General features: G+C 46.2%; 1 protein-coding gene across 1 annotated transcript in view; it reads left to right on the top strand.

Moving 5' to 3' along the window:
* LOC117351828 (ankyrin repeat and KH domain-containing protein 1-like) overlaps positions 1-12,891 on the top strand; it is a 167,376-nt gene that overhangs the window by 142,912 nt on the left and 11,573 nt on the right. Inside the window, 2 exon segments of the mRNA XM_033927673.1 lie at positions 5,456-5,614; positions 12,532-12,783. Coding sequence (XP_033783564.1) covers positions 5,456-5,614; positions 12,532-12,783 — 411 coding nt within the window.

Raw genomic sequence — 12,891 nt, 5'->3', positions numbered from 1 at the left:
ATGCAGCCATTCATATAGTAACCAAGAAAGCAGAAAAGTGTGAAGGTTCAAGGATAGACATCTGATAATACACTTACAAGGAGATTTTGATAAAAAGTTGCTCCTAGTTGAAATATACCTGGTTTCAGTACCAAATATTGTTTGATAACATTGAATATCTCGAGACACATCAGAAAATAACTGAATTTTGAAACCTAGAAAAGTATTTTTTTTTTTTCTTTTTTTTTTTTTAAATGCACCCTTATTAACTATGCCTTATTTGGTGTTAAAGCCACCGTAACTGAATAGTCTCTGCAGTTTTAGTATCTTTTTAATAACATCTAGAACCTCCTCTTGAGGAATGTTGATGTAAAGGATTTCAGTATCCGATGTGATCAGTGTCATAATAATATCTACTTTAATTCCCTCTAAAATAGTAATAACATGATGAATCTCATACATAAGTTGTCTTGGGAATGAAAGAGTGTAAAAATATATATCTACAGTGGTTCCAAAACAGAAACAACGGGGTAGCTTGAAGGATTTTTAAGATACTTATGAGTTTTTGGAAGAGCATAAAGGATAAGTAGGGTAGGATGTTTCAACTGCAAAAAGTCTTCTGAGTTGTGTGGTTTTTCTTTTGTGGTTTTTTTAAGGCTGCTTCACCCAGCTTAACATTGCTGTTTCAGCTTGTAAAGGTGGTATAGGATCTGTAGGGGGGGAGGGTCCAGCAGATATAGAAATATCTGTCTTAACTGGCTATTTCTGATATATAGTCTTTCTTACTAAGTACCTATATTGCGTCTCCTTTATCTGCAGGTTTTATTACAATATCTCTATTTTTTTACGCTCAATTAGTGCTACATTCTCTTTCCTAGTCAGGTTATTAAAAAAAACTGTCATGATTGAAAGTCAAGCAATATAGCAAGCATAAATGAATGATAAAACTTGGGAGGGGGGTCCTCTAATGCCTCAGTTTTAAAACCAATTGCTGGTATGTATAATTGAGTGGATCCAGGGATCCAATGGAAATTATTTCTGATAAGAGGAGTCAAACTTGTGATTAGAGTGACAAGTGACCCTGTCACACTAGTAACCACAGGAATGGGTAGTCGATATCTGTCCACTGCCGGCATGGAAACAAAGCTTTCACTGCCCCGTGGAGCGATAAAAGACTTTTTTCCCGCAGGGAACCCCCATCCACCACAGCTCCCCAATATCCCATCATCCCTCCCCCATCGGTGATCTGGTCGGTTCTGGTGAGTCCGGGCCCTACCCCCCCCTCACTCGCGGGTCAGGCAGCTCCAGGTCCTACTCTCCCTGCCGCTGGCACACACTTTGCACTGTGAGCCGGTCTTTATATAGGCCTGCTCAACGATGCTCACGACATTCCCTCTGCCAGGCTCCTCCTTATGATGCAACTTCCTTTTTTTTTTTTTTTTACAAAGACAGGAAATTGAATCATAAGGAGGATCCCAGCAGAGGGAAGGCCGCGAGCACCATGGAGTAGGCCTGTATAGAGATCGGTTCGCTCTACAAGGTGTGTGCCAGTGGCAGGGAGGGAGGGAAGCCATCTGTACCCGCGAGCAAGTGGAGGAGATGGAACCGTTGGCCCAATGTATAGAGGGAGCAATGTAAACAAAGTAGGAGAAATTGGCCCAGGAGGAGGGTTGGAGCTGGATGAAAGGGCATGGGGGGGGGAGGGGGGCTAGAGGTGAAGCTTAGGGAATGAGAGGTACATGACCTATGGAGGGGAGGGCTGGAGCTGAAGGAAAGAGAGAGAGCTAAAGGACCTGCTGAAGGGAAGGGGGGAGAGGTGTTGTATGTGTTGGGAAAGGGACTGAAGGGAAGAGAAAAAGATGTCATACTAAGCGAATGAAAGAATAGGAATGATATACTGAACACAGCAGAGAGGAAGACACATGGAGTTACCAGAAACAGAGGGGAAATAATGAGCATGGAGAGGAGAATAGGGATGGGGCACAAAGGGAGATGCTGCATGTGAATGGTACATGGACAGAGAGGGGCAATGGGTGGAAAAAAATTGACACAGAGGGAAAGTGCTACATGTGGGAGAGAATAGGAACACAAGGGAGACGAGTAGTGCAGGACTTAGTGATGATAAATACAGGGCGATGGCACAGGGGAGATGCTTGATGGGGAAACAAGAGGTACACAAAGATGGATGGTGAGCATAGAGAAGAAGAAATGTCAAATGAGCAATATATCCTGGCAAGTGAGTTAAGGGAAACAAACCAGAGCCTGGAACCAACATTGTCTGAAAAATAAAATGACCAGATAACAAAAGGTAGAAAAATAATTTTATTTTCTATTTTGTGATTAGAATATATAAGAACTGAAATGTTTATCCTACCAGTGCTGATGTTAGACATGGGTAAGGTCCAGGGCAGAAATTTGGAAGGGGACCCCAAAGCCCACTACTAGCCTGTATAATCTTCAGCTTCCAGCAGGCTTAGGGTTTTCTCTAGCCAGGGGCAGTTGCCCTAATTTCACTCCTTGGCCTAACACCATCCCTGTCATGTGTGATCTTTCATTTTCTCCTGTATTGTGCAAAATGTAATCTTTTTATTTCTTTGGTGTTGTACTATATGGAAGGTGTGGCTTCTTTGGCATTTTGGTTTATTGGTTTAATTTTTTTATCATTTTTGGTCAGTTATTATGTATTTGGCATTTATGTTCTGTGTTTGTGACCGAGGTATTCAGTTAGAATGAATTTTCTATGTAGCATTCAATTTTTCTGATAGTGGAGGGGATATTGTGAGGGGAGATGGGTTTTGTTGATCCTTTTTCTGTGTTTGTGATTTATAAAATGACAGTTGTACAGCATATTGTTCCTCTTTATACTTTAATAAAATTATTTCAATATAAAATAACTATTCAAGACTTGTGTAGATGGGATCAGACAGAGTCCGCAAAGATGGGGACAGAGTCTACAAGGACGGCGACAATTTTTTTCCGCATGTCATTCTCTACTTGTGATGTTAATTTGGAAAAGAAATATTGAATGCACAACTTTTTAGTGAACTTATAAACTTTAATCCTTGTTTGGAATGCATTATATTTAATTTATGAAGGAAGTACACTTTCCTCAGTTAATGAAAAATCAGAAAGATTCACCACTAAAAACTGTCTAAAGGTACCCTTTCGACTACTTCCAAACTTTTAATCCACTTTCTTCTATGTTCATCACCTTCCTCATCCTTCTTGCTATGGCAGATTTTGAGAAGGGTAGCCTAAAAATGAAACTGACTTATCTTGGGACTTCAGTTTGTCCAATGGATAAATTGACTTCTTAATGTAGTCTGGTTCATAACGTATTAACTTATTATAATGGATGAGTTGAGAAGAGGGATGGATAAAAATAAACTGTCTTGGTGGTGAGTGAATGTCTTTAGAGTAAATTCCCGCGTTCTAGCCCAGGCAAATTTTCTTAATCTCCCCAGTAAAGTACACCGCCTTTCTAGCAATTTGTTTCGGCTTTATATCTGACACCTGCAGCTTTGGTTTGTGGCTGGATCGGAGTGCCCCATGACTTCTAAACTACCGTGACACAACATGAGCAGGACCAGACCCGAACTGGAGAGCTCAAGATGGTGGACGGGGATTCAACTCGGGCACCTTCAGTTAGCTCATCGTGAGTGTCCGAAGTAGTCACCAGAGTAAAGATCCTGCTAGAAGGCTCGCTAACCACCAAATTATAGCCTTTAGTGGACAAGCTGGACACCGTGGACACACGTTTGGAAACTCTGCATAGCGATTTCTCAGCGTACCAGCAGCATTTGTTGACGCGGGAAAATCAGATCCACCACCAGGAGGAGGACCATCACTGGTTCTGGGCCTGGGTCGCGGAACTAGAGGCTAAGATAGACGACCTGGAGAATCACTTGCGTCATGGAAATTTACATTTGGTGGGCCTGCTGGAATCCATCAAAGATGGCGAGCTTCATGCTTTCCTAGAATCTTGGTTGCCGTGCTCACTACCATATACTTGCTGTAACATTTCGCTCTTTCTAAGTTTAATACAAAATTCAATTGCACACCTCTGGCATACTCCCATCTTCCATGACATACAGCTGTCCAACTGCATGTTCAGAAATGTTGATGTAAGAGCTTCACAAGAACCTGAAGAGCGCTGCCACGCCTACTTCTTGGAAAGAAAAACAGAGTCTCTTTATTCTTCAGTCAGCCCTTGTAGATTGATCCTGGATATTTTTAACAAACTATGGTTCAGCCCTTATTCTGCTACGGTTGCTTCTTTGTCAGAGAGCAGGCAACCCTTGAGGCTTCCTCAGGGTTTGTCTGAATACTGCAAACCAGCCAATGTTTCACTGTATGGTTTTCTTCATCCTCCTCTCACGTCTATATTACTTAAATATACAGTAGAATCAAATATTTTCCAGTGGAATGTTTCACCTAACTAAGGGGTCCTTTTACGAAGGCACACTAGCCTGGAGAAATTCCATTTTTTCAGTTGTTGCTCCTTCTCTTTGGAACTCAATGCCTAACTCCTTAAGAGAGTCAACATCTATGGAGAAATTCAAATCCTTCCTTAAAACGTTCCTTTTTAAAGATGCTTTCCAAGTTTGACTTTTAAGGATTTTATAAACTTAATTTCAGTCTACTTCAGTTGGAATGCTAATTGTTACCCTGCCTTTTTGTATTTTCCTGTGTTTCTCTTTTCTTTATATTGTAGTTCTCCTTTTTCCTCTCGTTTCAGTATGTCCTTGGTCTTATTTGTCTGTCGTCTTAATTGATGATGTTGTTTCTTTGTTATTATTTGTTCCTCCCTTGATTTTATTGTACAACCACCTTTAAATATTTGATAAGGCGGTATAACAAATTTTTAATAAACTTGGAACGTGTGCACTGAATTGGCTACCACACCTTAGTTAAAGGACTACTAAATGTGCATGCTAAAAATTATCACGGTTCAGGAAGGAGTCAGTTGACCTTATAAGAAGGGTTGGCAGGTGGTTTATGTAGGAAGGATTCTATACATATAAAGCTTTAGTTGCAGAGCTAAAAAAAGTTATGTATTTGGGAAAGGTTAAAATTAATAACATTTGACTCTTCAATGCTAACTATAAAGAGGAGGTTTTTGTTTTAAGGGAAAAAATTCCTATGTAAATGAAAGTCCTTGCAGAAAAGGAGATAACCTACATACTCTGTTTACATGTATATATGCATAGGGATATGGGAGGGGGGGATCTGAGATTGGGAGTATGAAGTATATTGCACTTTAAATTAGCAAAAATCAGAGAACATTATAACAGTCGGCCTTTTTAAATAATCAAAACACATAGCTAATCTGAGATGTCCAGATTCTTTTGCAGACCACAGGAAGCATAGTACTCATTTATTTCAAAACAAAAGAATTACAAAATTGTATTTTGTTAATAGCAAATTGCAAATTTTAGAAATAAAAAAATTTGAGTAATTTGTTGCTTCTTTTTAGATGCTTCTGGTGCCTCTACATCTTCAGCTTCTCTGGCAAATTTTTCAGCAAATATGCAAGGAACACAGGTGTACCTGCAAGGACCTACACCCGTTGGGACCCCTAGCTTCAGTAGACAGCATTTTTCACCACATCCTTGGACAAACCCTGCAAACTCGTGTATGTCTCTTATTGGTAGTAGCTTACATATTGACTGTGTGCTAGTCTGACACTTAATCTATTAGCTCTCCGTATGGCTTTCTGGTGTTTAGAGTTTTACTTTAATTTAACTTTTGAAGATAGATTAATACACACAAAATGTTTATTGAACTTTAAGGCTGCTAAAACAATATGGCTCTTTTAAAAAGTCCTGCTTATTAATTCAGTGTGTTACATTGCTTAATTTCCAAACACTTGAATTAACATAAATCATATAAACAAATGCATTAAATGTTTTGTTAACTTTGTATTGTTGTGGGAACTTGCTGTTATTACCTAGAAATATTTCTAATAAAAGAGGAACTAACTTGTAATTAGTTTTGTCAGTGGACAGTAACCTCTTCTGAGTGAGGGAGTCAGGATTTTCATATAAAGTATTTTGGCTGCTTAACAAAATTTTCTCTTCCAAAGATCCAGCTAAGAAATCCATTCAAATTTTAGTAGAGTAGTCTAGAGATAAAAATATGAAGTTCAACAATAGTATTCCTTTAAGGATATGCTAGCTAGGTTTCCCTAACATTTTTATGGAATTTAACATTATCCCAGGACAAGCAGGCAGGTATTCTCACTAGTGGGTGATGTCATCAGACAGAGCCCCGGTACGGACGTCTCACAAGCACGTGTTGCTTGTAGAAACTTAAAGTTTCTAGATGCCCGCACCGCGCATGCGCCGGTGCCTTCCTACCCGGAGATCCGGGCGTGTCTCCTCAGTTCTTTCTTTTCCGCGGAGCTGAGAAGTTCAACTTCTTCATGCGCTAGCTGAATTCAGTTAAATTTGCCTTCCTTGTCCGCGTTTTCGTTTTCTTTTAATTACAGTTAACAGTACTTTTCTTTTTCAAAAAAAAAAAAAAAGAAGATTATTTCCTCCGGCAGGTCGAACGGGCCGGCCACGTGGCTCAGGCCCACTGGCTTCGACCTAGCGGCGGAGATTTTCCGGCCTATGTCCCGGCCAATCACCGGGTTTAAAAAGTGCAGCAAGTGCCAACGCGCGATTTCACTCACGGACCCTCACCGGCGCTGTTTGCAGTGTTTGGGCCCCGACCACATTCCGAAATCGTGCGGGCCTTGCTCTACCCTTACGGCACGCTCTTTCAAGCGGCGTTGCCTATTGTGGGAATCGATGTTCAAGATGGACGCAGCTAAGGATCCCTCAGCCTCCACTTCATCTGATACCTCCCCGGTTCGGGCGAAACCGGCATCGACCACTCCTGCATCGAGTGTGGTGAAACCGGCATCGCTCACCCCGACACCATCCACGAGCTCGACGTCGGTGCCTGCCCCGGTCTCCTCTGTTCAGGTACCTCTTCCTTCCACAGTGCCACCAATGGTCATCAAAGTGCCGAAAGCTACTAAGCAGAAGCACTCGGCCTCGAAGGAGCGCGATGTCCGTGCAGGAGGACCCCCTTTCGGTGCGGATCCCTCCTTATCGGCTTCGCTACGGTCCGCGCTGGAAGCTCAATTCGTTGAGCTCATGCAGACCATCGGACCCGGGCTCATCGCTGCCATACAGGGTGACCTCCCGGTACCGGTCCAAAGGGGCGGTCCGCCCCCTCCCCCTCCCCCACACCGTTCGACCTCGACAACCGACGAGGACGAACGGGGGAGGGCGGCGATGCCCACGCGGCAAACCTCGATTACCGATATGCCGCCATTAGAACCCATTACGCCTCCGCGCCAACATGGGACCAGACCTCCGATCGATACTCGAAGCCCTGGGCATAGTCAGGAAGAGTTCTTCCGTACTCCTTACCAGACTTGGGTAGCATCGCAAGAACCCGCATCGCAAACCCAGTTGCGATCCACCGCTTCCAGCCCTATCCACTTGGGGGCCTCGGGAGACCATGCGATGCACAGACGATCCCGATCCCCGTCCCGCCACCGAGACGGGCACCGATCGAGACACTCATCCTGGCACTCCTCACGCCATTCGGAGGTGTCACCGCAGAAAAAACTGCAACGTAGGGGATACTCCTCATCAGAGGTGTCCCCCCCGAGGGGCCCGGAGTACGAGGAGACACTGGCGCCCGATTCTCCTTGTCACTCCCCGATGTCCACGGACCTGGAGGCCTCCTCCTCCTCCAGCCCGTCCCACAGACCGACGCTGGCGGAACAATTGTCCTTCTCATCATTCCTCCGACAAATGGCGGAGGACCTGGATGTGACCCTTGACACGGGCTCCCGATACTCCAAAGAGTATCTGGACACCATGCATTTACCTACCCTCCAACGGAGTCGCTTCGGCTCCCCTTGCATAAATTACTGGACCAGACCTTCATGCAGTGCTTCGAAACGCCGTATTCCATACCGGCGATCCCCAGCAAACTCGATGCTCGATACCGCATCGTGCACCATAAAGGGTTCGAGGGCCCTCAACTCTCCCACCAATCCCTACTGGTCGAGTCCTCCCTTAAACGCTCTCATCCCTCCCAGGTCTACGCCTCTGTACCGCCGGGCCGAGAGGGGAGAACGATGGACAAATTTGGTAGAAAATTCTACCAAAACTCCATGATGGCGTCACGGGTGCTAAACTACAACTTCTTTTTCTCTTCCTATCTGGAGTTCTTCTTGCCGGTGCTCCGCAAGTTCACTCCGTTCATAGACAACCAAGCTCGATTCGAGTTCGAGGAAGTGGTAGCCTCCCTCTCCCAATTACGCCTCCAGCTGATGCAATCCTCCTTCGATGCATTCGAACTCTCGGCACGCGCCGCCGCAAGCGCGGTAGCTATGCGTCGCCTGGCATGGCTCCGTACTATCGATATGGATCCCAACCTACAGGACAGACTCGCCAACGTACCGTGTGCTGGAGCTGACCTGTTCGATGAGTCTATCGAAACTGTTACCAAGAAGCTGTCGGATCATGAAAAATCCTTTCAATCCATCCTGCGGCCCAAACCCAAACCTCAACAGTCTCGACCTTCCAGGCCACCCCTGATTTACCAGCGGCGTTACATGCCCAGACAAACGCCTGCTGCGAGACAGCCTGCGAAGAGACAACCTCCCCAGAAGTCTCAGCAAAAACCTCAGCCACCGGCGGTACCTAAGGCTCCCCAGCCCTTTTGACGCCCCCCCCCCCGGGAGCATAACCTCGGCCTCTCCCATAGGGGGCCGCCTCCATCTTTTTTACCATCGATGGGAGGCCATAACCACGGACCTATGGGTCCTCACCATCATAAGAGAAGGATACTCTCTTCAATTCCACCGGGTCCCCCCGGACCATCCTCCAAGAGAGTATCCTTCAAGCTCGACGCAGACCGCCCTGCTTCTTCAGGAAGTCCAAACCTTACTTCAGCTTCGGGCTGTCGAGCCGGTCCCGTCAGACCAATTGAACCGAGGGTTTTACTCCCGGTACTTCCTCGTCCCGAAGAAAACGGGCGACCTGCGACCCATTTTAGACCTTCGAGCCCTCAACAAGTCCCTGGTCAAAGAGAAGTTTCGCATGTTGACTTTGGCTTCTCTATACCCCCTCCTCGAGCAGAACGACTGGTTATGCTCCCTGGATCTCAAGGAGGCCTACACTCACATCCCCATTCACCCGGCCTCCCGAAAGTTCCTCAGATTTCGGGTGGGAAATCTGCACCTACAGTATCGAGTGCTACCATTCGGCCTATCTTCGTCCCCCAGAGTCTTCACAAAGTGCCTGGTGGTAGTGGCCGCGGCACTCCGGGACAGGGGTCTACAGGTATTCCCATACCTCGACGACTGGCTCATCAAGGCCCCGTCAGCCCCAGAGGTCACTTCGGCGGCCTTGGCTACAACCTACTTCCTCCAGAATTTGGGCTTCGAGATCAACTTCTCCAAGTCTCATCTACAACCCACCCAGTCCCTCCCCTTCATCGGAGCGGTCCTGGACACCACCCGACTCCGAGCATTCCTGCCTCGGCAACGCATGGAGTCTCTTCTTCATCTCAGCCAATCGGTGTCTACTCGCCAAACCCTACCGGCGAGACAACTGATGGTGCTCCTGGGCCATATGGCCTCCACAGTACATGTGACACCCTTTGCCAGACTTCACCTCAGGATCCCCCAGTGGACCCTGGCATCACAGTGGAATCAATCGTCCGATCCACTATCCAAACGCATCTTAGTCACACCTGCTCTTCGGCAGTCTCTACTTTGGTGGATGACCTCTTCGAATCTATCCAGAGGTTTGCTGATGCACTCTCCCCCCCATCAGAAAGTTCTCACAACCGATTCGTCGAACTACGCATGGGGGGCCCACCTGGAGGGTCTCCGCACCCAAGGATTCTGGACCAGTGCGGAAAGACTACACCAAATCAATCTACTGGAACTCAGAGCCATCTTCAATGCGCTCCAAGCTTTCCAACACCTACTCCACGACATGGTAATCCTCATTCGCACAGACAATCAGGCCGCCATGTATTATATCAACAAGCAAGGAGGCACGGGCTCGGCCCTCCTTTGCCAGGAAGCTCTACGAGTCTGGGACTGGGCGGTGCGCCACAACACCCTACTCAGAGCAGTATACATCCAGGGGGAGAACAACGTCTTAGCAGACAAACTAAGCCGTCTGCTACAACCGCACGAATGGACTCTCCATTCCAGCCCCCTTCACCAAATTTTCACGCAATGGGGGACGCCCCAGATAGACCTCTTTGCGGCTCCCCACAACGCCAAACTGCCTCAGTTTTGCTCCAGGATCTACACTCCTCATCGCCTCGAGGCAGATGCTTTTCTACTGAACTGGGGGAAACTATTCCTATATGCGTTCCCACCATTCCCGCTGATCCAGAAGACTCTGGTCAAGCTGAAACTCGAACGGGCCACCATGATTCTAATAGCTCCTCGGTGGCCCAGACAACCTTGGTTCTCCCTCCTACTTCAACTCAGCAGCAGGGAACCAGTACCACTTCCAGTGTTTCCTTCACTGCTTACTCAACATCAAGGATCACTACTTCATCCCAACCTGCAGGCTCTCCACCTGACAGCTTGGTTCCTCTCAACGTAACCCCTCACCAATTCTCACAAGAAGTGAGGGAGGTCTTGGAAGCTTCCAGGAAGCCCGCCACTCGACAATGCTACTCCCAAAAATGGACCAGATTCTCCTCATGGTGTGTTTCTAAGTCAACGGAACCTCAGCGAGCTTCCTTATCCTCCGTGCTGGACTATCTCCTACACCTATCTCAATCTGGGCTCAAGTCCACTTCCATACGAGTCCACCTGAGCGCTATTGCGGCGTTCCACCAGCCCCTACAAGGGAAACCCCTCTCGGCCCATCCGGTGGTCGCCAGATTTATGAAAGGACTCTTCCATGTTAACCCTCCTCTCAAACCACCCCAGTAGTTTGGGACCTCAATGTAGTCCTTTCCCACCTCATGAAGCCCCCGTTTGAACCACTCAACAGGGCCCCCTCTGAAGTATCTCACCTGGAAAGTGCTTTTCCTTGTAGCCCTTACGTCCGCTCGCAGAGTCAGCGAACTCCAGGCGTTGATGGCGGACCCACCTTTCACAGTATTCCACCATGACAAGGTGGTCCTCCGCACTCACCCGAAATTCCTGCCTAAGGTGGTCTCCGAATTTCATCTCAACCAATCCATTGTACTTCCAGTATTCTTCCCTAAGCCTCATTCTCACCACGGAGAATCGGCCCTTCACACTCTAGACTGCAAACGTGCCTTGGCTTTCTACCTGGATCGCACCAAGCCACACAGAACCACTCCTCAACTTTTTGTCTCCTTCGACCCTAACAAGTTGGGAAGACCCGTATCAAAGCGCACCATCTCCAATTGGATGGCGGCTTGTATCTCTTCCTGCTATGCCCAGGCTGGATTATCACTTCCTTGTAAGGTCACAGCCCATAAGGTCAGAGCAATGGCAGCCTCAGTAGCATTCCTCAGATCAACACCAATCGAGGAAATTTGCAAGGCTGCCACCTGGTCCTCGGTTCACACATTCACCTCACATTATTGTCTGGATACCCTCTCCAGACGGGATGGACAGTTTGGCCAAACAGTATTGAAAAATTTATTCTCTTAAGTCGCCAACTCCCCCCTCCATCCCACTGAGGTTAGCTTGGAGGTCACCCACTAGTGAGAATACCTGCCTGCTTGTCCTGGGATAAAGCAATGTTACTTACCGTAACAGTTGTTATCCAGGGACAGCAGGCAGCTATTCTCACGTCCCACCCACCTCCCCTGGGTTGGCTTCTCAGGCTAGCTACCTGAACTGAGGAGACACGCCCGGATCTCCGGGTAGGAAGGCACCGGCGCATGCGCGGTGCGGGCATCTAGAAACTTTAAGTTTCTACAAGCAACACGTGCTTGTGAGACGTCCGTACCGGGGCTCTGTCTGATGACATCACCCACTAGTGAGAATAGCTGCCTGCTGTCCCTGGATAACAACTGTTACGGTAAGTAACATTGCTTAATATACTTATATGCAGAAAATATATCCCATTTTATAATTCTCTTGGATCATATTCCTAAGAATGTAGGTGACCTTATAGAAATAGTCAAAATTAAAATTTCAAGTTTTTAAATTAGCTTGCTTTAGAAACATTTTTATGATTGATACTGCCCAGTTATCAGGGGCTTGGGCATGTAAACTTTGAGCTACACAAATATTAATCTCAGATACTATAAACAGCCAAGTTGTAGTTTTTGAATAATAGCAAAGCTTTTATTTGAAAAGAAAGAATTGTATAATACTAGATTGTAGTTGAATAATCCTGAAAGATATGTCTTCTTTCTGAGCTAAAAATCCAAACAAGTTACTATTTATGCCCTTACTGCAGCTTAATTCTAATGCCCTGCGGTAAAACGTGGATTCATTATTTTACTCTTACTTGCACAAATGGAAGAAATAAAATAATACTACCTCATTTTAATAGTTTAATAAAAGGTTAAAAATGTTTTCTCTAGGTGAATCTCCTGTTCCATCTGTGTCGTCTGGATCATCTTCACCTCTGTCAGCTGGTTCTGCACCTCCTTCCTTAGGCCAGCCAAAGTCGAGCAATATGAATCATGATCGAAAGGTACCGCCTCCCATCGGAACAGAAAGGCTTGCTCGAATTCGACAGGGTGGTTCTGTAACGCCCACTCCCTTAGGCACCAATTTCACAGCTCCTGTTGGACATGGTGGTATTTGGTCCTTTGGAGTAAGCAGTGCATCAGGTAAGCATGGGGCACACAGTTAAGTTTCTAGCTTTTAATTTTCAACAAACTTGGCAACAAATCTTTTACCCCACAATGATTCAATATGTTATCAACTTTTCCTTCACA

The sequence above is a fragment of the Geotrypetes seraphini genome, chromosome 18 (assembly GCF_902459505.1).
Source record: "Geotrypetes seraphini chromosome 18, aGeoSer1.1, whole genome shotgun sequence".
NCBI lineage: Eukaryota > Metazoa > Chordata > Amphibia > Gymnophiona > Dermophiidae > Geotrypetes > Geotrypetes seraphini.
This window is presented reverse-complemented; position numbering and strand designations above follow the sequence as displayed.